The sequence below is a fragment of the Hyaena hyaena genome, unplaced genomic scaffold, assembly GCF_003009895.1.
Source record: "Hyaena hyaena isolate Hyena2069 unplaced genomic scaffold, ASM300989v1 scaffold_976, whole genome shotgun sequence".
In the NCBI taxonomy this organism is placed as follows: domain Eukaryota; kingdom Metazoa; phylum Chordata; class Mammalia; order Carnivora; family Hyaenidae; genus Hyaena; species Hyaena hyaena.
This window is the reverse complement of record NW_024081610.1, coordinates 155,901-183,045: the sequence shown is the minus strand read 5'-3', so window position 1 is coordinate 183,045 and position 27,145 is coordinate 155,901. Positions and strand designations below refer to the sequence as shown.

Below are 27,145 nucleotides of genomic sequence, written 5' to 3'. Positions count from 1 at the left end.
TTGTCTGTGATATGGGTCCTTCTATGCGCACAGCTCAGGGCATGGCCCTCCTTGCCCAGGGCTAAGGGCAGCTGGTGGTAGAAGACTTAAGAAGGCACATTCTTCCTGAATGTGAGGAACCACATTCTGAAGTCCTCATCCAGCTGATGTAGGAACAGGAGATGAGCCAGGTGGCAGCAGCGACTTCTTAGGCTGCTATTGTTCATAAAAATAGAGGGTGGGTGGCAAAAGGTTGCACATGGAATCTCAGACAATTCAGGAGTCTATCTTTGTGGGAACTGAAAAGATGAGAAAGCCTTTGCCCGTGCAACCAATCTGCCTAAGATGCCAGCCTGCTCACTCACCTCCTATGGGAACCTGTGTCGAGAAAGTGGTTTTCAAAAGGAGCTATAACAGCATCTATATAAAGATGCTGTAAATGGAAAAAGCAACATACTTTACTAAATTAAAATTAGGACACTGACCACAAAAGTGTTTTCGTGGTGCAGATGAAAATTGTGAACACACATTACATCATGAAACAAAGCAATTATTTACCTGAAGGAAGACAGCACAGCGGAAATGAAATAATTTAGAAATGTGAGAGAAAGAAAGCAGAGATGAAACATAAGTGGCAGAGCTCAGGAAAAAAGAGAAAAATTAAAACCCCATTAAAATGAAGATAAACTGAAAGCAGCACAAAGAGGAAGAGACTGAAAAAACAGTAATAGTCATATAGTATAGAAATGAGAAAAGTGAGAGCAATAAGTGACAAAGAAGCAGAGGAAATGTTAACTGTATACAGTGGTGAAAAGAGATCATATATACACATAATTTAAGTACGGGGGGGCATGGAATAATTTTAAGAAAGTGTCACTAAGGAAGATATAATCTAAGAAAATGTCCCTAAAATAAAAAAAAAGATATGTATGTAAATCTATATACTTCAATTTCCATAACTGGGTGCCAGAGAAACATGACATGAACAGTCATTACCAACACAGAACCTAGACTGGACTTTGAAGAGACACTCCAAATTGCACAGATGTATGGACTACTGAGAATATTCTTTGCAGAGAATACCAGCAGTATACTGTATACCAAGTGTCACAAGAACTTCTAAATGACTTCAGAATACACAGGTGACCAGAGGCTACTGAGTACAATATAAGAAAGGATAAGAAATTCTAAAATTGTCAGCGGTCAAATTATGAATGTACAAATGAGAAACGCTTTAGTTAAAATATGAATAACACCTTCTGAAAAATAACATATAGACCTGTCACTAAAATTAAATATATCCTAGGGTCACCTAGGTGGCTTAGTTGGTTAAGTGTTGACTTTGGATTTTGGCTCAGGTCATGAACTCAGAGTTCACAGTTTATGAAATTGAGCCCCACAACAGACTCCATGCTGACAGTGCAAAATCTGCTTGGGATTCTGTATCTCCCTCTCTCTCTGTCCCTCCCCCATTTGTGCACACATTCTCTCTCTCAAAATAAATAAATAAATAAATAAATAAATAAATAAGCTTTAAAAAAAAGTGAAATATATCCTTATGTACTCAGATTATATTGCTCAAGAGGAAAAAATTATATAAATAAATAGTTATACTTTATGGTGCTTCTCAATACTCACTTCCTAACCTAACTTTTACAACTTTAGTCATTTTATAAATGAGGAAACTGAAGCCCTGAGTCACATGTTATGCATAGTCAGATTTTGCTAACATAACCCAATATTCTGATTATAATCTTCTAATCCATCATTGTATTCTCCATCATCTCTGAGCTACCATTTAATAAGCTGAACCATCACCTAGAGAGTTATAAAGCAAGATTTTCCAAGTATATTTTATGGAATCCTACATTTCTGACAATTTCCATGAGCCAAAGCCTCCTATGGTCAAATCAGTGAGGGAAATACCCTATTAATTACACCCTCCTCTTAGAGTAATAAGCATGCATTTATAACGTAATGATAAGGTATTTCACAACATGTCCCATATTTAAGTTACTTTTTTCTCCATTGATGTATAATATCTCACAGAATATGTTTATAAAACACACTTTTGAAGAATGGTGGTTTCAAGTATGACAAAGAGGTCAAATAAAACAAAAGAACATTAAGTAATTAAAAATTTTACCACTTGTGTGGATAATTTACAGAGTTAGTTTTGTCAGTGTTCACTTAATGACTCCTATTGCCAAGATTTAAGATTTTGCCTTTCACCTTCTTTCTTAATACCCCTCTCCTTTGAAATGAACATCCACAGTCACAAATGTAGAGACTGAAAAGATGACTCCAAATCTCAGTTTTAACCTTTCAGTATCTCTTATGCTCTAGAACTATATTTCTAATGCCAAATTTCTACCTAGTATGTTGAAAACAAAATTCATCATCATTCTCAAAAAACACTTTCTCTGCCTGATTTTCCAAAATCTGTTCATAACATCTATTTTCTAGTCAAGTTTAAAACGTAAATATCATTCAACATTATATACCTTGCCTAAGATGACCACATCATATGCTTTTGCTCTGAAATCATACCCTTTGTTCAAGCTCAGTTCAAATTCCACTTTATTGAAAGTTTTCCCCTGGGTTTGCCAAAGCAAATTCTTTTTCTTCATTTACTATCTTTCTTCATTCAGTGACTATGAACCTTGAAGTTTTAACTGTTTGTATGACTCACCAGATTCTTGCTTATCATGCCTCCCTTATATTTGATCTTTATTTATGTTAATAGCAATAATAGTTATATTTACTGAGTGGTCATCTTATGCAAGATCCTTTCCTATCATGTATTATCTAATCCCCAGAAACATCTTATAGAAGAAGTACAGTTACTTTCCACATTTTACAGAAAAAAAAAGGGACTAGATTAACTGCTTCCAAAATCTCTGAGACTTAAGAGCCTAACCTTTTAACAGATTCATCTCATGGTTAACAGTGACATAAAGTACAATTAACTGGTTACATAAATAGTTTGGGATGTAAATTCAAAACATTCTTATAAGGGTTTCTATAAAGATAAAATAAAAACAAAAACTTTTAATATAATATCTTATGGCCAATCTACTTATCTTCTCTAAAATACAAACCCCTGACCTAATGGCTATCAACCCACTCCAAGATAAGAAAAATAGAATCCAACACACTATGAATCTAATAAGAATGACTAAAATACATAAAACCTTTCTAAAACACTAGAAAATTCTATGTATAATTTTTACCATGAAACTTGAAATGTCTTAAAATAAAAATATTGACTTTAAATTATACAAAATTCTGGGGCACCTGTGTGGCTCAGGTCATGATCTCACTGTTGATGAGTTCAAGCCCCACATCAGGCTCTGTGCTGACAGTTCAGAGCCTGGAGACTGATTCACATTCTGTATCTCTCTCTCTGCCCCTCCCCCACTCATGCTCTGTGTCTCTCTCTCAGAATAATACACATTAAAATATCTTTAAAAAATTATACAAAATATGTATGGATCTATGATTCTGAAATAAATTGAAATGGGAATCAAAAGTTTATCTCTAAAACCAACCTATCTGAAATGTTTTTACTAGAGAATTTATATCAAAACCCAATCAAAAACAATCAACACTTCTGTGTTATTTAAACTATTCCAATATAGAGAAGAAAATGCAAGCTTTCCAACATGCTATAAAGTATTAGCACAACCTCATTCAAAACAGTTATTTGTAAAGAGGAACTTTAAATCAAAATATTGTTAAAAGACTAAAATTAGAAAATATGTATGGATATTTTTTATGTACCAGGTAAAACTACAGTAGAATGCAGAGAAAAGAATAACTGAAGGAAATTTAACATGTTTTTATGGATGTGGATTGTTTTATGAGGTTAGTTTTTTACAAAGGCAGACTTAAGGGAACAAACAGTAGTTGTCAATATCACTATGCAGTTACCAAAACACTGCAGAAAATGCAAATTAGGTAAAAGCACATAGTTACTTCTGCACCAACTCTGGTGGGGAACACACTAGGAAAATAAGGACTACAACTTTTTCTTGCCAATATGCAAACTCCCACTGGCTAAACCCAACTAGAAGTCAGGGGGCAAAAGTGCCAAGGCAATAGAATCCATGGGGCTTATTCTCTTAAACAGAGTGATAAAAAATGAATGACAGATCTCAAAGGACAAAGGATATGCACCACTGTCCATTCTTTTTTTTTTTTTTTTTTTTTTTTTTGGTTTCTTAGCATCCATTTTTATCTTTGTTCAGATAAAAAACATATCTCCAACACAAGAAATCCACAAAAACCTCTCAGCAAAAAATCATTCTGGGGTAATCCCTATCCAGTTGATTGGGATTCCCACCTGAAACCAACATTGAAATGTTGGTCATCACCAGTGGTCTTCCATAAGGTGTCAGAGGAAAACAAGGGCAGTAGGATAATTAACAATATCTATAGTTCCTTTCATAGCTAGTCAGAAAGCCTGAGATGACAAACATCCCTTCCTTTCCTATCATCCAGGCTGTGTTCCCTTTACTTCCTTCCTGTATCTAAGAGGCCTGAGATTTTACATAGCATCTACAAGTCTTCAGCTGTTTTATCTGTTTGCTTGCCATAGTTACCCTTCTAACAAGTACTATTGGATGTGGGAGTGTTAAGAGTAACTCAACTGAATTCTCTCAGTCCAAAATACATTTTTTGAGACACTGTATAGAAACAACCCAACTTTCTCTTCACCTTAGTAACTAGGAACTATCATTTCTGCCTGTTCAGTGACCATTTTCTCTTCTTGTTATTTAATATAAATAGATAAAAATATATTTAGGGTAGTGTCTCAGCTTTAACCTGAAGGAAATAATGACTGTGTTCTCTGATAGAAGTATTCATTCTTTGGGGACTAGGACTCCAAGTCCAGGGCAGAAAGCAAAAATTGCATCAATGGATTTTTACAGTAGGAAGAGGCACTAATCTTTTGCCACTCCTTAGGTCCTTACCCTATGCATTCTGGCTATAAAGGATCCAGCAAAACACAGTGGTTTCTGCCTTATTTCTGAACAAAGAGTTCAGTGAATATATACCATGTTCACTAGGGAAGAAACTTTTTTCTGCAAATTATAGTACAATGGACAGTATTCCAGAAAATCAGTGAGTGGTTTCTGGGCTTAGGGTACACAGGAAGACACACTCGTCACAAGCAGGAGTTTGCTACCATACTTCTTTTGTTGCAAATAAGTTTCTTTGTCAGAAGTGATGTTGTGTAGAATAAAATAATAATGAAGAATGCATTTTGTAAGTCAAACAATGTTGAGTGTTGATAAAAGCACTGAGGGTAGTGAAAAGAAGTTCATACCTAAAATATATAGTTACATCAGGCAGATAATTTGCAACAAGGAGAGATAAGTTTTAACCACCTTTTGGTATACTGGATGCTCTGGGGAATATTGGCATGTAAGAAGCTCTCAGGACTGGGTCCTACAGTTGGTAAATCAGGCAATCAGTCTGCAGTGGGGATAGCTAGACCAGGCTTGATAAGGGAAAGGCATGTTTTTTAATCCATGCTTATACCATTATAGCCACTTTCTACTAGGGACAATTCCACAAGACACTGAGTGACATCCACTCTACAGACCATCTTTTCTTCCTGATTGAGAACCTCTTCCACAAAAGATATTCTTAAGTGAGCATTTACAAGTAGCAAAAATATCTTTACATTCACATACAAGATAATAAAAAAAAAGTAGCATATAAATCTGAGATGCCTACATGGTTACTTGTGCTTTCCAAACCTACTTGTGTTTACTATTTCATTTAATAACAAATACTGCTTCACATGTCTAATTTTATGATTTGTTACAGTAGATAACTCCTCATCATAGGGAGTTCAAGTGATAATCATGTTTATGTCTAACATATCAGCATCTAGTAGCAAACCAAGAGTTTCTTTTTTTTTTTAATGTTTATTTTGTGAGAGACAGAGTAAGAGGGAGAGAGAGAGAGCATGGGGGAGGGGCAGAGAGGGAGAGAGAATACCAAGCAAGCTCCATGCTGTTAGTGGAGATCCTGAAGCAGAGCTCAGTTTCATGAACCATGAGATCACGACCTGTGCCGAAACCAAGACTTGGACACTTAATCAACTGAACCACCACCCAGGCACTCCCAAGATTTGCTTTTCAAATGAAGAACACTGTAAGCCGACAAAAGTGTGGTCTTACTACAAAACCGAGAGGCCTCACTGTGGAGGCCTGTCAGAGGTTCCCTAGATCCTCCCTGTCTGCTAATAACAATACCTATATGTGCTGTAAGAACTTTGCCTTGTTTCAGTTCCTACTCAATTCTGGCAACCTTAGACATTACCTAATAAATACATTCGAATAAGGTATAGAAATGAGGTAAGTGAGGTTTCCCAAATCCCAAAAAGTATGTCAACGGTTATTCAAGCGCAGAATGTGCAAAGTGCAAAGTGGAAACCACAGTATGGCCCAGGCCATACTGTCATGGTAAGCTGCTGCTGTATTTGTGGTTTTTCTCTAGCATACATATACTTTACTAAAGCTTCTAAAATATTTCAACTAACCAAGTCCAATTAGCTTAATACTATCAATAAAGTTCAGCAGGATGTTCTATGGGATAGTAATATAATCACGGTACCTCCAGACCAGAGTTTCATAATCCCAGAGTTTCATAATCTTGGCACTACTGACATTTCGTGCTAGATATCTTCTTTTTGTGGCAGGGGCTCTCCTATAGGCTTTGTATGGTGTCTACTGGTGTCCCTGAACTCTACCCAGTAGGTGCCAGTAGCACCCTCCAATTCAGCCATAACAATCAAAAATGTTTCCAGAAACAGAAAATTGGCCTCAATTCAAAACCATTGCTCCAGATCATATTGTACCAAAAAGCAAGACGACATATGTAGTATTCATATAAGAGAGTGGTGGTATACTCTGTTCCTCCACAGAAAAGCAAGCTATCTTACTTATCTTTGCAGGTGAAAAGTGAAAGAAAACATTTTCCAAATCAATAGCTATATATAAGATGTCAGGGTATATGTTCATTTGTTCCAGAAAAGGTAGCAAATATGGAAATGTGGCTATAATTAGTATTATGTTTACTTTATGATTATAAAGTAATAAAAACAAAGTAAAAATAAAGTTATAATGATCTAAAGTCATTTTCCATGACTTTACCTTACATTTACACCAAAGTCATAAAAAAAGTGAGAATGTAGTAGGAATCACCACACCTATTATCTTTCAAATCTTTGATAGCATCACCAAACTCCATAATCCCCTTAAAGAACAGTATTACTTCTGGTTAACTATCTCATTTAGGGGCTTCTAATTATTTCTTCCTACAATAAGATTTCTCAATCCACAGTTCAGGTAACCAAGGTGGGGATTCTACCAGCTAGTATATCTATTCCCTTTCTACATCCTAAAACGAGGGAAAATTATAGGATGAGTATCTCACTTGAGATAGAGTGGTTTTGGACCAAGTCTATTAATGGACCTCTATTAAGTTCCATTCTTAAAGGTGGACCATGGCACTTTTCTAGAACTCCAGAAATCAGATCAGTCCAGCGCCATTATCTAATCACCTCCAGTGAGTATGAAAGAATACTATCCTTCCCCTTCAACACTGGATAATAGGGTTTAGGATGGTTTAAGGAAAGAGAAGCATCATATACTCCTGGCATTGTTGTAAAGCTCTAAAGAGATCTAGGCTCCCTTTCAGTAATGAACTGTGTCTGTAAACTAGACTAGGTCTGGGAATAGATTTAAGAGTTATGAAGCCCTACCGTATGAACTCAGATTGGGTTTCTTCCCACGAGACTTAGAATTTTCCCAGTTATATATGTCAACTCAGTCTCTGAATCCTGTTTGGGTAATGGAGCCAACCTTGCCTCTGAGTATTAGCATATCCACTTAGTTTCTATCTCTCCAGGCTCTGAATGGACAAATGAAGAATATCCAGTACAACTTATATGCCACAGGTCCTTGTGAATTTGTAAAAACAAGGGTTACTATAAGAATATAAGATTTAATTAAATTTCACAGCAAAAACCCTGGGTGTTAATTCAATTTATTAAACATTGGCAGAGTAGGTAATATTTTAGCTACTGAAAAAGATAAATTATGATCCCTGCATTCCCCCAAAATTCAGTCTAATGTAGTAACAGTGGTAATTAATACTATAAAAATTAGAACCTGACAAACATAAAATTTATATTCTCTAAATATTATAGTAATAGACAAAAGAAAATTAAGTGTAAATGCCAAAAACTGATGGGAAACATCAGAATTTAACAGATTAATATGAAGAATAGATAGAAATCATAGATCAAGGACAGTAATAAGTAAAGTTTAAATGAAAGTAAATAACATTAGGAATGCAGAATATACTTCAGTTTGAAGTAACCAGAATTCTGTCACAAAAATTGTATCCTGGAAAATGTCATATTTAGCAAAAACAAAAGACCAATATTTTACATTTAGTTATTATATCTCCTTCTTTATTTTTTTTAAATGTTATATTTATTTCTGAGAGAGAAAGAGACACAGCGTGAGGAGGGGAGGGTCAGACAGAGAGGGAGACACAGAATCAGAAGCAGGCTCCAGGCTGCGAGCTAGCCGTCAGCACAGAGCCCATTGTGGGGCTCAAACCCACGAACTGTGAGATCATGACCTGAGCTGAAGTCGGATACCCAAACGACTGAGCCACCCAGGCGCCCCGTATCTTCTTCTTAATACCACTGAGTCTATTTTAAAAATTCAGATGAAAGATAAAGTACCTTTATTATAGCAACTTATTAACTGCTTTTATAAAATTGAAATTTTAAACATGACCAGATTGATGAAAAAATGGAAATACAAGCTAGGAAAAGAAAATGGCATAGCTATAGATAATTTTTCAAGAAAGAAATGTTTTTCACATTATTCCTAAGGAGTGCATGAACAATTTAGTTCTATTCAAGATCCTTAGAATTATTTCAATAAAGAAATCCTGTAAGTTTGTTTATTCATTAACTTTCTGAAAAAGTTCCTTCCTACCTTCTTCCCTTTTTCATGTGGTGGGGCTTGCTTTTGTATTATAGGATGTCCCTCTCCATATTCAACATATACTTACTGTCTACCCAATGCCAGATGATATGCTGAACAATGGTGCAAGCTTGTGCTGAAACTCTTTTTAAGTAATATTTTTTAACATCCTACAGAGCTTTATAGGACATTGCTTTTCTGCCTCTTCCAATAACCCAAATAACTGACAGTAGTGACATTGTGGGTGGCAGTGGATCTCTGCCAAGAATTTTGGATGAAATGAAAGGGAACCAAAAGATTAGACCTTTAGAGTTGAAAGAGACAACTGCTTCTGAATCAAATCCTATAAAAGATAAAATTCAGAAGGCCTTTGTGAACAACAAAGATCAATTAAAACAGACTGTGGTATGGATAAAAACAACGGTCTGGCCCCACTGTTGATATCATTAAATGGATTAACGTGGCACCAAGCAAATATTTTTATCTGGAAAATATAGCCTACAAAAGGTACCTAAGGGTATGACTCTCCCAACAGTCTGACAGGCTTACCTAAATCCAGAGAGAGGCATGAGGTTGAGAAAGATAAGATCTATAATGATGAGTGTGGTTATTTGCATATATACCTGATTCGTTAGATAAGAAACTAGTTTTGAAACCATTAAACCACTAAATTAACCACCAGCCTCTTCTCAGAGAGATTATGACTAAATGAATATTAAAATAACACTTAGTCTCGAATTTTACAGGTAAGAAACAGGATAACACAGATTCTAACCAGCCAAGGAGTATATTCTCCATTTGCCATCTCCAAATATAGCCAAATATGAGAAAAAGGACCAAAAGAGAACACTGGGCCCCTTCCAAAAAGCAGGTTTACTCAAGGAAGAAGCGTAACATCTTCCCAGTAGGATTTCAGGATTTCTCTAAACCAATGACTGCTATATATTTTCCCCTTTCCAACCAGTAATGATTACTGTGACAAATACATTTCTTATATGTGTCAGGTGTTAAAGGAAAAAAAATAAAAAAAACAGTGAGTGCTAATGCTAACGGGAATACAAAGAGAGTCAAAATTCAAAATATCACAGACTTAAATGGAAAATGGAAAACTATAACACTTCTTGAAATAAAAAAAAGAGTAGACACTCTTTAGGATCTAGGACTAGGGAAAGAATTCTTATACTTGACAACAAAACCATAAAAGGAAAAACTGATAAATTAAACATCAAAACTAAAAACTTTTGCTCTTCTGAAGACCCCTGTTAAAAGTATGAAAAGACAAACTATACATTGGATGAAAAAAATTGCAAATAACCTATCTGATAAAGATCTAGGACTTACAATACATAAGTAACTTTTAAAATTCAACAGTAAAAAATAAACAATCCAGTTAGAGAATAGGCAAAAACATAAACATAAGCTTGGCAAATGAGCACAAGCAAAGATACCCAATATCATTAGCCATTAGGAAAATGCAAGTTAAAGCCACAATGAGATTTTATTGCAACCTATCAGAATGGCTAAAGTAAAAAAAAAAATTAATATAGCACCAAATGATTGCAAGGATAGGATCACTCATACATTGCTGATGGGCTATAAAATGGTAGGGTCACTCTGGGAAACAGCTTAATAGTTCTCAAAAAAAAAAAAAAAAAAAAAGAACTATCACATGATCCAACTATTTTACTCCTGGGCATCTATCCCAGAGAAATGAGAACTACATTCACACAAAAATCTGTACAAATGTTCATAACTTTATTTGTCAGAGCCAAAAAACAGATAAACCCAGATGATCTTTAGTGGTGAGCCAAAATGCTCATTTAGCCAATAAGCCAAATTAGCCAAAATGCTAAATACTGTAAAATTACCAAAATGTGGTAAAATCTTTAAACTTAAAAATGTTATAATGGGGCTGGGTGGGTGACTCAGTCGGTTAAGTGTCTGATTCTTGGTTTGGGCTCAGGTCTCATGGTTCATTAGATCAAGACCCACAGCAAGGTCTACAGTGCCAAGCCAGCTTAAGATTCTCTTTCTCTCTCTGTCCCTCCCCTGTTTGCATGTACACATGCACTGTCTCTCTCTCAAAATAAATATATAAATACTAAAAATAGTTATCATGATGTAGTTTATAACAGAAAACTCTTTAAATAAAAATATTCAACTCTATGAGAATGGTTAAAATTTGGGGCACCTAGATGGCTCAGTCGGTTAAGTGTCCAACTTCGGCTCAGGTCATGATCTCACGGTTCATGGGTTCCAGCCCCGCGTTGGGCTCTGTGCTGACAGCTAGCTCAGCCTGGAGCCTGCTTCAGATTCTGTGTCTCCCTCTCTCTCTGACCCTCCCCTGCTCTCTCTCTTTCTCTCTCTCTCTCTCTAAGAAATAAATAAAAAATATTAAAAAGAATTTTTTTTAAATAAAGGACACATAAAAAATTAATTTTTTAATGTGTACAAAAACATTAAAATTTTTTAAAGATATAGCCCAAGAAAAATGCAAAGTATGTCTTTCTTTCATAGAATGTATTAATTATAAAGCATAAAAATACACTGCTGCTAACTTAAATATCAATAGGAAATGGAACCTATTTAAGCCACTATTGGAATACTATTTTGAGTGGATCCACTTAAGCTGAACTACACCAAATAAATTTATTTTCTTATATCCTAAGAATATAATCCTGGAAACATATCTAATTAAAACCCTAATACATGATTCTGGAAGTATTAAGCCAGACTTTTGAGATATATCAATATCTAGTGATAGTTACAAAAAAAATAGCTACCATATTGAAAGATTTTTTTTTTTAAGTTTTGTTTTAATGTTTTATTTATCTCTGAGAAAGAGAGAGAGAGAGAGAGATAGACAGCGTGAGCACGGGAGAGTCAGAGAGAGAGGGAGACACAGAATCTAAAACAGGCTCCAGGTTCTGAGTTGGCAGCAGCACAGAGCCCAATGCACGGCTGGAACCCACAAACCATGAGATCATGACCTGAGCCGAAGTCGGAAGCTTAACTGACTGAGCCACCCAGGCGCCCCCATATTGAAAGATTTTCAGTTGTTCATAGAATTTTGTAACTACCATTGCCAATAACTAAACAAATCAAGAAAGGTAGTTCTATATATTAGTATAGCTGTTACTTAATTAAGATGAACATCATTATTATTCATTGCTACTAATTAATGAGCACTTACCATGCACCAGGCACTGCTTTATCACTGTATGTTTATAGTCTCCTTTGAGGTACAGAGTTATTGTCGTCTTCATGATTTATAATAAAGCTTGTGGTATAGGGCCACATAGTGTTCAAGCAAAAATTTAAACTCAATTTTGTCTGACCCTAATATCCTTTCTATACTGCATACTTTCGCTCAATGTTATGTGCTAATAATATTAAAATAAAAGGGAAAAGATACTTTAAAACACAGATGGGCTAATTTATGCATTTTTAATAACAGTAACTTAGAAAATAGAATTTCCCCATTTTTTTCTTGCCACAAACCACATTTTTACCAACCTTTCTGAGGAAACTACAACAAGCATTGCTTAACTTTTGCCTCACATACATTATACTGGTTAGTTACAACTATGCCTATGGTCAACTTGAAAGCCTTTCCTGTTATTTTATACATGAAAACAAGTAAGGGTAATCACTATGAATAGTATATCAAAAAGTAATCCTTATATTTTAGCATCACCTTATAAGTGTGGTAGCTACATAGTGACATCAGCAGTTCAGCAACTAAGGCAAAAACCAAAAGTAGAATATCAAAGCATTTTGTTACTATTTCTGAATATGCTTCTCTTTTTAGCTTCCTTTTTCACACTGCAAAATTTTCAGATCCCAAATCTTACCCATAAAGATCATCTATGCTTTGCCTCTGATAACAAAATTCTTCCCATTTCAGTGGCCAGAGAAAATGATCCATTACTTTTAGGCCAAGTTTATGGCAAATGTGAGCAGAGAATCCCAAACTGCCTATCTGACATTATTCTTACTGCTTTTTCTGGAAGAGCATGTCATTAGACTCCTAATATGACTCCATTGAAAGGATCATTCATTCATTAATGTATGTGACAACTCAACAAATCCTTCTTCAACACCTACTATATATCACATGCTGTTCTAGTGCTGACAATAATAAATTTTATAAATTCCACAATGCTTTCAAAATGACTTAAGACAGCACGGAACAGGTTTTTCCCAAAGCCTGTTCACTGAAACACTTATCTGTAAGAGAAAATGTAAAATGAGTAGAAGCAGAGTAAAGGGGGTAAGTAAAACAATGGAGTCCCTTGGTCAATAAGTTCAGAATTGCATATATCATATCCCCTACCTAAAGATTACCAAAAGGCATTAACTTTTCAATGATGCAACAGAGATACCCCTTAAGTTTCATTTTCCCAAACTCATTGAACCATGGAATGTATGTTTAATATATTCTTACCATCTTCAGAAACTGTGCTCTACAGATCATACTTTGAAAAATGCTGGAACATCATATTCTTTTACTCAAGGGCATGGATTTTAAAATCTCTACCTACAACCTACAGCTGTGAGCAGAACTGAGTTTGTGCTAATATGTCATTGACACATGCTTTCCTACTTAATTTTCTCTGTCAGTTTTCTCTATTTCAGAAGCTTGGTCATTTGAATTTCAACCAAACTGGCTACATTAAAGGATCTAGTATGTCATGATGGGTGTGGAACTTTTCTTTCAAAGGAATTTATAAAGCAATAACACTGAAATAAAAAGAAACCTCTGTGCCCACACACATTTACAAAATAATTAAGCATCCACTGGACATACATTTTCCCAAATGGACTGATAAAATAACATGGGTAATTTTAAAATATATAAATTCTTGAGTCCTACTCCAGCCTTGCTGAATCAGGATCTCTAAGGGGCACTAAATAACAATAGCAAGCATTCAGGGTAACTCGTATAGTCTAGGATGTTTGGGGAAGCCTGAAGTGCCTTGTATGTGAAAAATTGTGGCGGTTTCATCTGAAGCACTGACTCTCCCTGAAAGTTAGTTCTAGCTCTTTTATTGTATTAAATTTTAAAATCTTTGAATCATTTGCTTTATTATATCATTACATTTTCTAAGATATCATCATTTCTTTTTTTATTCATTTGTTATAATAAAATTGAAATATAAGAAAAATAAAACTTTTATTTGTATAAGGAAGAAGGAATATCAGGAAAGAAGAACACTCAGAGGCCAAGCAAAATTAAAACATACTGTATTAAATTAGTGATTGTAAAACTGTAAGATTCTTGGCCCTATAACTTCTCCAATCTAGTCAAGTATTTCATGTTTAGAATAAACCCTCAGGAATACAAGACATAAGACAAAACAGTAAATGAAATTAAATCACACTTTGAGTCCCCTGCTAATTATTTTCCTAGTTCAACATTTTAAAGTCACCTTGCATAACTAATTTTCTCTCATACAGAATTCTTCCTAAAATACCAATCTAAAACATTAGAAATGTAATGCTGAAATAAATGGTAAGTGTTGAGAGCTATCTTTTTCTGAGAGAAAGGAATGGAAAAGAGAAATATGAAAATAATATAACTTAGGAAAAATTATCCAACTATTGGTCAGTAAAGAAAAAAAGCTTTACTGGATTTTGTAATTACTTCTCTACAATATCTAATTTACTAGTGACCCCTTTCCAAATTCTCAAAGAGACCAAAAGATTATTTTGCTTAACACCATTGAATTGACACTCATCAATAGGGAATTTAAAAAATGCCTGGATAAAAACAAAATGTAATGTTATTTATTTATTACATTTTTAAATATTTGGATGTTATATTAAAATATGTTATAACAAGTTAAAATATATCAAAAGTTGAGTGTCAAATATTATTTGCTTAAGAATATTTTGTGACACTATTCTGTTTTCAGGTTGACATATATAAAAATCAGGCCTGAGAAGCATTTCTCTTAATTTTAATTCTTCCCCTATTTTGTATCCAGTAACAACCAAAACTTCCCTTTCATAAATGTTATTATCTCCAAAGTTAGATAATCACCTGTAACCCTTAGGTCTTCATAAAGCTTCCCTTAAAAAAAAAATACTTTCCCAAACCTACTTAAATTTATTTTTTGCAAGCTGTTTTCAAACCCATTTTTCTACCTTTTACTAACCCCTCGCCTTCTTTTGTGTTTTTCTCACACCTGTGGAAATTGTACATGTTTATCATATTTCACATTTTGTTTTCTTCTACTTACCAACTATATTATGTTACTTTAATCTCCTCTTACAGAGGTGATCTCATTCAAATGGAGCCCTGACTTTTCTCAAGTTCAAAAAACAGCAACAACAAAAAAGCACACAAAGGAATATGCTAATTCTTTCAATGTAATTTTCAAATTAAATTATATGTATGACTTCAATTAATAAAATAATTTCTAGTGTTAGGTTCTTTAGATTATTTATTATATTGCCTAAGAAGACTGTACATTTCCTTATTTCTAATGTATTTACAGAAAGTTTTCAACTCTTCTGTATCCTTTTCCCACTTAAATCTCCTTTTCTTCTACACTCTCCTTAGACTTGGACACATAATTCAGAGTTTTGGTTATGAAATCCAAAATTTGCAAAACTGGTATAACTCACTTGAATAGACAAGTTATTATGTTTTTAAGAAAGTACAGATCATTATACCTGGCTATTTAAAACTAGGGAAGAAATTGTTTAAATTCATAAAGATAATTCTGCAATATGTAAACACTTAAGAAATAAATTCAAAAAATATTTAATTTATCCAATATAGTTAATAAACCTACTATGAGAAATAAATTAGAAGCTGAAAAGCATTAGGCAATGCATGAAAACTAGTATTAGTTTTAGTTGTTGACGATCTATCTAAGAAATCACCATGAAGTCATTTCATCTCTTGCCCTAAGGTTCTACACTGTAAAAGAAGGAATTTATGATTTCTAACATTCCTTTTGTTTCTAAATGCCTGGGTTCCTTTAAATATGTCATAAAATTTCAGTCCTGAGTTTTGTATCTGTTCTCTTCCAAACACCTACACATACACACAAACATACCACAAAGAAATCCCTATTAAAGAATACCTTCAGGGGGAAAAAATACAAAAATTCAAAATAGCAACTAGGTATTTTCATATATTGATTGTGGGAGAGTAACTGGTATATACCTTCCTAAAAGTCAATGTGGCATTATTTATCAAAAATTAGAATAAGGAAGCCCTTTAAACTCAATATCTTTACTTCTAGGAATGAAGACCAAGGAGTAACTCATACACTTATATAAACATATGTGCTCAAACGTATAGAGGGCAACACTGAATATATAATACACAGTTCACACTTAGGACCAAATCTGAATTCTTGATTTCCACTCCTAACTCTGTTCTCCTATATTCTAGTGAATACCCCATCTGGTCAAGCTGAATATTAAGAGTCATTATTCATTCCTCTTTTATAATTAATCTATAAAAAAAAAAAACCTTGTCTTTTTCCTTGAAAATCCATTAAAAACTAGTCACTCCTCTAGATCTCTACTGCTAGCAACCCAGTCCAACCTCCTTTCTCTCTCACCTGGACTGGTTGGTAAAAAAAACTAACTCCTGAGTCATTTTCTTCCATTTACTCCTTCGGAACAAGAGAAGCCAAAATGATCATTTCTAAACATAAAATCATGCACTTCCCTGTAAAAAATTTTCTCATGACTACCCACTGCACTTAAAGGAAAATCCAAATGCCTCATGCTGGTGTCTACCTATCTCTCCAAGTTCATCAGATGCCATGTTCTCCATTGTTTTGATTACGATGGCCAAAATGACATTTCCTAAAACCTACCAAGCTCGTTCCTGCTCCAAGGCCCTTTATCATGTTTTCCTCCAGCCTGGAAAGCATCTTTCAAGGCCAGTTCCTCATTATCCAGCTATTAGTATAACAGCTTTCCTTGGCCCTTTTATACACTATTACTTTATATTATTTGTTCCTTCATACACTCACCTTAATCTTCAATTACCTTGTCTATTTGTCAGCTTTGTATTTCTTTCCACTACCACATAAAACCCTGATGGCATGAAACTGTTTCATTGCTATTATCTCAGCACCATGTACATACAGTCCATATCAATAAATATTTATTGCATGAATGACAGAACAGAAGAGCAACCTGGGTTTTGTTTTCATTTGCCAATGGTAAGCTATTATTTAAATTATGAGTCTTAGTTTACACTAAAAACTTCACACATTAGCCAATTCGTCTATCTAATCTACTTCAACTAAAATAATACAAAACATCAATAAGACATATCAAAAAGAACTTGGTGAAACTTGCATAGTACACTATAATGTACTAAAAGTTTGTGATCTGGCGTTAGCAACCTTCTTGGCTTCATCTCTGCCACCCACCCACACACATATCTATATTTCTCATAATAATTGAGAAATATAAATTGGTCAGATTTGCTGCAATTCAAAGTGTGTATGGCAAGACGAAGCTAAGAAGATTGTTGAGGACAATCTGGCTTCTGTACTGGAACAGGTGTCACATTTTAGTTTATAGAATCAGAGATTTTATGAAAGTTCATATACTTTAAAAAACAAGTAAGGGGACACCTGGGTGGCTCAGTCGGTTAAGCATCCGACTTCGGCTCAGGTCATGATCTCACGGTTCGTGGGTTCGAGCCCCACGTCGGGCTCTGTGCTGACTGCTAGCTCAGAGTCTGGAGCCTGTTTCAGAGTCTGTGTCTCCCTCTCTCTCTGACCTTCCACTGCTCACGCTGTCTCTATCTTTCTCTCAAAAATAAATAAAACATTAAAAAAAAAAAAAGAACAAATAGGGCATCTGATCAACTGGAAGAGTGAGGGATTTGATTCAGTACAAAATTTAGCAAGTAAATGCTATACACACAATAATGTTTTTACTACCATAGAATCAGTATCATGTTTCTTTTGTGACAGACTACAATTTAGATTTTACCTTACTGTTAAGATTTTAATTATTTTTACTGAAGCCTAGTGTATACGTTGTTCCTAAAACTACCCTCAGTGATATTATGTGAAATTGGCTTTACAAAATCTTTTCCATTCTTAGATAATGTGCTAGAATCTACATTAGTGATCTTTTCACTGATAACATATTCTCCTTATCTCATGTATTTCAAACTCTACCATGCCATAAAAACACCATTTTTGGTTCTACATGCTTGCATATTCTATTTTTATTTCTAAATGAACTCTGCTTACCTAGTAAGCATACTCCTAAAACCATGCTAAAAACATACACAATATGTACTTAATTGTTAAAAATATTTTCTTATTTGTTGTCATTCTATAATTGGGAATTTGGTCTTAGGAAATGTCAACACTTTAATATTAATTTCCAATATTAACATTTCACAAGTTTGTGAATCATATTATCATTTAATCATATTTAAAAAAATAATGCCTATATCACAGCAGTCCACAATTATCCTTTCTTCTTACTCTAAGCCTTTTCTTCACTTACTAACTCTTGAAAGCTAATTTTATAACCCTCTTTTTCTCAGTATTTACTATTAAAAGTCCCTAGAAGGCCAATAACAATATTAAGGTCTTCGTCAGCACATCCCTCTGGCTCTATCATAATTGTTTTCCCATTATAACTGAATCTTTGGGGAGCACCTAGGTGGCTCAATCAGTTAACCAGCCAACTTCAGCTCAGGTCATGATCTCATGGTTCAGTTCAAGCAACATGTCAGGCTCTGTACTGACAGCTTGGAGCCTGCTTTGGATTCTCTGTCTCTGTCTCTCTCTGTCTCTCCCTGTCTCTTTCTACCCCTCCCTTACGTGTGCTCTTTCTTGCTCAAAAATATATATAAATAAACACATAAAAGAAAACTAATTCTTTGGGGAGTAAAAAGAGGTAGAAATAAAATCAAATTTCCTTTTGAGCCTTTCAATAATGTACTTTTTCATCTAACCAGAGCAACACATTAGGTAAGTCATGAAGTTCTGTGTCTCTAAACTACAGTCATAAAAGTACAGCTAGCTTCAGCTCTTAGGAAAAGCTTCCATTCTCCTATAAATTTCTTTACCTCAGGAATCAGGAATCAACATGTCCAGGACACAGAGCTGTAAGAACAGAAATAAAACCACAAAGGGGAAAACTATAGATCTTAGAACTCCTATGAGGTTACAAGTGCACAAGAAAATTGATAACCGCTTTTTGAGGAGGACTGTGTGTAATACCGGGAATGAGTATCAGATGAATAACAACTTGAATAACTACTGAAGGGAATGAATGATGCAATCTATCTCTGTAATCTTCTATTTCACACAATTCACATCAAAACAAAGCCATAACCAGTGGAGGAGACAGCCCTTATCATACTTACCTATACAACTGAGTTGCAACATAGAAGTAAAGGCTGTGTTTCACAGTACTTCTTAAGTTAAAACAAAACAAAACAAAACAAAAACAAAAATAACACAACAGAAACTTACCCTCAAATGGGGACCCCAACTGGTATTTTCCACTAAAAAATTTTGGCAGTGAAAATACAAGTGCTCCCAGTCCTATCATAAAGGATGCAAATGCAAGCCACCTTGGTTTGTGTCCTCTTTCACCAAAGAATGACACAAATAAAGACAACACACAGAAGGAGATATCATAGCTTGATGATATCAGGCCCGTCAGGGAACTCTTCATTTCATAGCGCTTCTCAATAGTGGAAATGCTAATATTTACGAGGCCATTTACTACAATACCTAAAAGAGAGAAAAGAAGATTTATCTGCATGATTTTTATTAACTTTATTGTACAGGTTATGATTTTTAACAAAATGTGCTAAAGTTTGGTTGTGACTAAAGTGTGGCTGTTCATTTATTTTGATTTTTTTTAATGGACCAATTTCAAAAGTCTCAAAAGTTAGCAACTCAAAAATACTTCCTTACAAATCAGTTTCCTTTTAAATGGTATACTTGTTAATTTTCAGGTGTTAAATAAAATTGATGCTTACCAGATACAAAATGTAGCTAACTTCATTTTTCTTTATATGACAAACAAAAAGTCAGACTGGTAAATTCTTATGAAGCCAGTTTGCTACAGTGATTCTAAGAGTAGCATACTCTCATGAACTTCACTCAGAAAGTATAAAAAGTACAGATGACTCCAGAGGTCATTAAAGTAATGCTCAGTTGCTTCCAAGGCTGTTCAATTATTAGACATATTTATATATAACTAGAATTCCTTGACTTAGTCTTACAAAAGGTGAAATTGAGTTCTCAAACCTCCTTTCTTCTAACACTTCTATAGACCTTAAAGTTACCATTTATAGTTCCTAGAGCAAAAGTAAACACACACTGAGTCATTTCAACAATGGCATTCTAACTCATATGCAAAGGAAGCAAACAAAAAAGTACACCTACTCTGCTTATTACAAGTCTGATGGAAAAATATAAGGTAAACAAGGAAAAGCTGGAAATCCAATTTTGACTGACTTAACAAAAATGTGTTGTTCAGATATAGATTACATTTACTATTTAAACAGTAATATAAATTGAAAATAGGGACGCCTGGGTGGTTTAGTCGGCTGAGCATCCGACTTCAGCTCAGGTCATGATTTCACAGTTCGTGGGTTCGAGCCCCGCATCAGGCTCTGTGCTGACAGCTAGCTCGGAGCCTGGAGCCTGCTTCGGATTCTGTGTCTCCCTCTGTCTCTGACCCTCCCCTGCTCATGCTCTCTCTCTCTCTCTTTCTCTCTCTCTCTCAGAAATAAATTTAAAACACATTAAAATTTTTTTAAAAAGGAAAATAAAAAACATATGATCAAATTACAAAGTTTTAAACTAGATAACCCCTTTTATTTAAGAGGATACCATGAACTGTTTTCGTATGTTAATTAACAAAGTATACATAAGCCATGATTTCTACAATTTCTTTAAATTTTGCTTCATCAAGGCTGTAACTGGAAATGTATTGCAATACAATTGATATTAACAAGCTTTCAAAGTCCTAACATAAAACTCATTTTACTTTTATGGCCAGTATAGTAATTCAAAAACCAATTTACAATGCTTAGAATTTCAAGGTAAAGTGTCTAGTGAAGTTAGGAATGATGTGCTTAAAAGGAATCTAAGAATATGAGAATTTCCCTATCCAAAAATCAACTCCTCTCCAACATGCCCCTCAAAAAAATCAACTTCCCAACATACTTACCATACTGTTTAAAAGTCAGTCATGAAAACTCATTGCCTTTATGGTAAAACTTCTCTGAAAAAGTAAATTTGTAAACTCTTATGGAGGCATAGCACTTTAGGCCTATGAATCCCATTCTGAATTCTATGCTACAGAAGTTCTAAGAACTCTGCTTTAGGAAAAGAAATTCCAAGAAATATTGCATACTGTATCTCTATTGTATATTCATGAAGATAGGAAGCACATTAGGTGATTAAGCACTAAGAGAAATCCTGTTAATCTTTGAGAAATTCTGGATTAAATCAACTAACCTGGCAAGTTTTGGGGTTTTATGGTTTGTTTTAGTTTTTTTCCCCAAACACTTCTTAATATGCCATGTAAATGGTCCTCCCAAGGATCATGTCTGAGAAACATGGTAATAAGTCAAACTTAATGGTAATAATTCAAATTTAAACTGAAACAAGACTTTATTGGATCATCTTCATCTAGGATTATGCTTCTTAAATTGGAGACCTCTGGGTAGATGTAGCTCTAGGCCAAAACTGACACATTTTTCTAAGACTGCCAATAATATTTGATAATCATGTTACACAATATTTTATAATGGATGTATGTATTCTGGAATAAATAACATATCCTGGAATATAGAAATTTCAGCATATGTTTTAAGATAAAACAAGAAAGTTTACTTGCGTCCAACTTCTTCGAACTTTGCATTCCTTTGGCACTGAAATGTGTCATCAGATATTTTGGACAACTAAGATCAAGACACTGAGAAAAGGTGAACTAATGAGAAAAGCCAAAACAAAAATAATTTTTTAGCACAAAACATCCTTTGACAGAAGAGCTGCCTTGCAATCAAGTATACTCACTTAACACCTAACATGTGCAAAGCAAGGGACATGAGTTCTTTTCAGACAGGGGAGCAGGAATAAGAATAGGAAGATTATATTTGGATTTACTCCTCGGTTAGTCTTTTAAAAAGAGCAATTTCTATCTACCCTCCCCTCTCCCCCCCCAAAAAAAGATTTTCTTGAATTGCCATTTCTTCCAATCTGCCTTGGACGACCTCTTTACAAGTACTGGAAACTAGGACTCACGTAACCAAAAAAATCTACATACAGTACTACCAAACTAGCCTTCAGCATTTCCTTCCTCTACCTTAAGGCCCACCTCTCTTCAAAGGGTTGGTCACCTTAGCGTAACTCCCCCCCCCACCTCCCCCGCTTTCATCCCCACCATTACACAATGTTGTAGCTGACTTTACCTTCTCCAAGCCGTTCTTCCTCCACTCTACCACTCACTCCTGCAAACCCCTCAGGGTATAAACTTGGACTTTATCAGTGAACTCCCAAGAGAAATTGAAAGAGATCTTTGAACAAAACAGATACTGCACAACTCTTTTATTTAGAAAGCCTCACCCTTCAACACCGCCTTGAGCGTTACCTGTGCCTACGTACAGCTCAAACTAAACAGGCTCAACAAAACAGGAATGCCGCTGTCTAACCTATTCAAGCAAGCTTTCCTTTGACAACTATCCTACCCTCATTTAAATATCAATCCTTCCCTTCCAGAAACAGCATAAAACAAAACAAAACAAAAGCCCCCTTTTAACAAGGAGTTTAGCAAAATACGTGCTTTTGTGGTATAGAACGGATTCCCCCAAGGGCAAACCGTTCCCAAAGGAGGGTTCCAGTCCTTTCCACCCTCCCTGAAGGAATCGAATGGGCTAAACTAAGGTAAAACACAAAAGATACGGCGCTCGTAGGGCAAGTTTTCAAAAGTTGCTACAAAGGAAAAGCTACAATGTGGACGCGCGGCTCTGCGGACGCCTGAGGGGGCGCTTCAGGACCCCGGGGCCGGAGCCGCTAGGCAAGGGGCGTCGACTACGCGGGCCCTACGCGCACCTGCCTTCTCCTCCGCGCCCTCCGCGGGGCCACAGCCCTCTCGAGCCGGCGCTGGACGTTACCTTGCGTGAGGGCCAGAAGGCAATAGAACAGCAGAAAGCCCTGGGGCGTGTTGCAGCGCTGGAGACTCTGCGGTTGTAAGTTCCCACACCCGCAGGGTCCCTCCTCAAGCTCCGGCAGCGACTCCGGCCTGGACAGCTCTTGGGAGGCAGGGGGAGCCTCTGAAGGCTGGGGTGGCTCCCGTGACTTCTGGGGCTCCGGAGGTTCCTGGGGCTTCGAATTCTGTGTCTGGGATTTGGTGGCCAAGTCAGAGACTTCGACGTGAGAGGGCGATGCAAACAAACGGTGCGGGGTGTCCGGGCTGGAGGCGACGAAAGCCGGGTTCTCGATGCCTTTGCTGCCCTTCATGGTCAGGATGGGTTCTCCCAACTCCAGCGCGTCGGAGCGGCAGAAAAACCCGGTTCCCCTCTGGAACCTCCCCTGCGCTGGTGCCAGCGCCCCCGTGCGGGAAGACTTCCCGCCTCCGCGCCGTCGCTCTCAGCGCGGCGGCCGCGCCGCCGCCGCCGCCAGGACCGACCTCCGCGAGCTCGCAGCCGCGCAGCGCGCAGAGCGCTGGCGCCGAGCCGGCCACCGTGTAACTGAACCCGGCCGCGCCTCACCTGTTGCCGCCGGGGCCAACTGGAATGCGAGGCGTGGGCGTGCGGCCCGGACGCCGCCAGGTGACCGGGCGAGGGCCCTCAGTCGGCCGCGCTGCTTCCTAGAGCCTGGGGACAGAGAACTATCCGGAGCTTGTGAGAGTCTGGTGGCCGTAAAGCTCCCCCTGGGTGCTGACAGGAAAGCTGTAAACAGTTGCGTCAGGAGATCGTTCCAGAATGTATCCTGCGTTTTACTTCCTTTACTAGGTTCGACTTCCAAGAATCAAGCAGCCATAAGTACAATACTTTGGACTTTGAGCATCTTGGTGAGACTTTTACCTGTCGTCCACCCTAGAAACAGAAATCCCCACCGGCCTCCTCCGCATTAAAACCGCCATAAATGTCACAACATAACCACCTTTTTGGTTTGACTTCCCCAAAACTGAAGATACAGAAATTAGGAAGCTTTAAAAGCCTATATACGATATTCTTTTTGCTGTATATTTCATATCTGAGATCAACAATGCTAATATTCATGTAATAATTTCTACCTGGGGAATAAATTTAAAAACACACACTTTGAAGAATCGAACACAATTATGCAAGAATAGTTAAAGTACATTCATTGTTATATTCATTCATCAAAAAATGATGGTCAGGGACAGCCTCACTGGGTTTGAGCAAAGACCTGAAGGAGATAAGGGAGGGAGTCCGTTATCTTGGCAGAATGAAATGATCAGAGAACAGTAGGAGTTGTGGGCGGGTGAAGGGGTGCAGATGAGGTTGGGGAGAAGTGGTTGGGTCCAAACTTTGGAGGCCATTATGAGGTCTTTGGCTTTTATTGTGAGTGAAACAGGAAAGTTTGGAACCAAGGAGTGACATGATCATGTCATGATTGGATTTTCAAAGGATCCATTCTCTCTCCCCGTCTGAGGATACACTAATGCATCCTAAAATATTTTAAACAAAGACATTTTTAAAACTATGTCAAGATCTCAACATGTTTATCTTTCCCTAAATTAAATGTGCATTGCAATAAGGAACATAATATAAATCATATACACACATTTCTTTTTTGCTATGTAATCAGGGCTACATACACAAAACTGTGATGTTTCATAAGAATACAGGAACCTACTCCTCAAATCTAATTATTGATTATTTAAAAACCTTCAAAACAATGTGTCTAGCCTGTCTTTAGCAAAGTTAATAGACTTCTCAGATATTACGAGATACTATACTTGCTATATTATATTTTTCCAATACAGTAGTGATATTATTCATTTATGAGGTCCCTTTTATTAAAAGATTACTTCAAGGGGTGCCTGCATGGCTTAGTAGAGCATGCTTCACTTAATCTCAGGGTGGTAAATTCAGGCTACACGTTGGGCATAGAGCCTCCTTTAAAAAACAATTAACTAACTTTTTAAAAATTTAATTATGAAAGTCTTAAAAAAAGATAACTTCACTAAAATTAACCAAGCTCAGTCAAGTTTTAGAGAGATTTTCAAGTTTTGCTATCTTAACACCTGGCTAATTGCCTGTCCAAGAAACTACTTCTAGATTCAGTACTAATATCTCCTGAATAGCCATTATTTGGTAGGACGTGATGGTCATATCCAAGCGTAACTTTAATCCCAGAGAAGAAAATACAGTGATGTAAAGTTTGTCCCTCATCCTAAAACAAGATGTGTTTAGGGGTGCCTGGGTGATTCATTCGGTTAAGTTTTAGACTATTGATTTCAGCTATGAGTCTGGCAAAGGGGGTCCATGCTGAGCTTGGAGCCTGCTTGAGATTCTCTCTCTTTCTCTCTCTCTCTCTGTCTCTCTCTGTCTCGCTCTCTGTCCTTCTGTCCCTCCTTTGCTCATGGGCTCTCTCTTTCTCTTAAAAAAAATGTTTTTATTTCTTCTAAGTATAATCACTAAGCTCATTTAACTTTTTTTTTTGAGAGAAAGTGAGAGTGCAAACGGGAGAGAAGTAGAGAAGGAGAGAGAGAATATTTTATTTATTTATTTATTTATTTTAATTTTATTTAAATCTAAGTTAGTTAACATATAGTATAATAATGGTTTCAGGAGTAGAATTTAGTGACTCATCACTGACATATAACACCCAGTGCTCATCCTAACCAGTGCCCTCCGTCATGCCTATCGCCAATTTAGCCCATCCCCCCACCCTACATAACTCCAGCAACCCTCAGTTTGTTCTCTATATTTAAGAACCCCTTATGGTTTGCCTCCCTCCCTCTCTGTTTTTATGTTATTTTTCTTTCCCGTCCTCTATGAAAGAGAGAGGGAGAGAATTTTTTTTTTAATTTTTTAAAATGTTTTATTTATTTCTGAGAGAGGAGAGACAGCATGAGCAGGGGAGGGTCAGAGAGAGAGGAAGACACAGAATCCAAAACAGACTCCAGGCTCTGAGCTAGCTGTCAGCACAGAGCCCAATGCAGGGCTCAAACCCACAAACTGTGAGATCATGACCTGAGCCGAAGTCAGGTGCTTAACCGACTGAGCCACCCAGGCGTCCTGAGAGGGAAAGAATCTTTAAGCAGTCTCCACATTCAGCGTGGAAGATGATGTGGCTACACAACCCTAGGATCATGACCTGAGCAAAAATCAAGAGTGCAACACTCAACCAACTGAGCCACCCAGGCGTCCCACTAAGCTCTTTTAAAATGCTCTAGAGGAATGTTTTACAAACACTATTAATTTTTTTAACGTTCATTCATTTTTTGAGAGACAGAGCACAAGCAAAGGAGGGACAGAGAGAGAGGGAGACACAGAATCTAAAGCAGGCTCCAGGTTCCTAGCTGTCAGCACAGAGCCTGACTGGGGACTTGAACTCCCAAACTGTGAGATCATGACCTGAGTGTAAATCACTCAGGTGCCCTGAGTCACCCAGGTGCCCCTAAACACTATTAATTCTTAATGAGATAAACTAGAATTCAGAAGAAAACACACATGACACATGATAGGTACTGTTTTGTGAAAATTTTTGTTTCAATTATATCTGCTTTACTTACTGAGGTGAGGGATTGAGATTTAATAGTACATATATCTTACTGTGAACAGATATACATCCTATTGTTTGTTCCCTGACAGTCTAGACTGGCTGAGAACATAGGGACAGAGTCAAAGTAGGAACTATTTTTTTGTTATTTTATTTGAGAGAGAGAGAAAGAGACTGAGCATGCCAGCATGCACCAGCCAGCCAGGGAGAGGGGCAAAGGGAGAGAGAGAGAATCTTAAACTGGCTCTAAACTCAGTGAGGAGCCTGACTCAGGGCTCAATCCAAAGATCCTAGGATCATCACCTAAGTTAAAACCAAGAGTCAGACATTCAACCGACTGAGCCACCCAGGTGCCCCAGAACTATCATTTTCTAAACATCTGGTAAATATTATTCCATTAATAATCTTTACTAAAGC

The 27,145-nt window shown here is 36.5% G+C and overlaps 1 protein-coding gene across 1 annotated transcript in view; it reads right to left on the bottom strand.

Moving 5' to 3' along the window:
* Window positions 1–23,514, bottom strand: part of SLCO4C1 (solute carrier organic anion transporter family member 4C1) — a 73,407-nt gene extending 49,893 nt beyond the window's left edge. The window contains exons 1-2 of the mRNA XM_039221320.1: window positions 23,146–23,514; window positions 19,484–19,747 (exon numbers count right to left, since the gene is read on the bottom strand). Coding sequence (XP_039077251.1) covers window positions 19,484–19,747; window positions 23,146–23,491 — 610 coding nt within the window. The 5' untranslated portion in view covers window positions 23,492–23,514. The remainder of the gene's footprint in view (window positions 1–19,483; window positions 19,748–23,145) is intronic.
* Window positions 23,515–27,145: the final 3,631 nt, after the last annotated feature.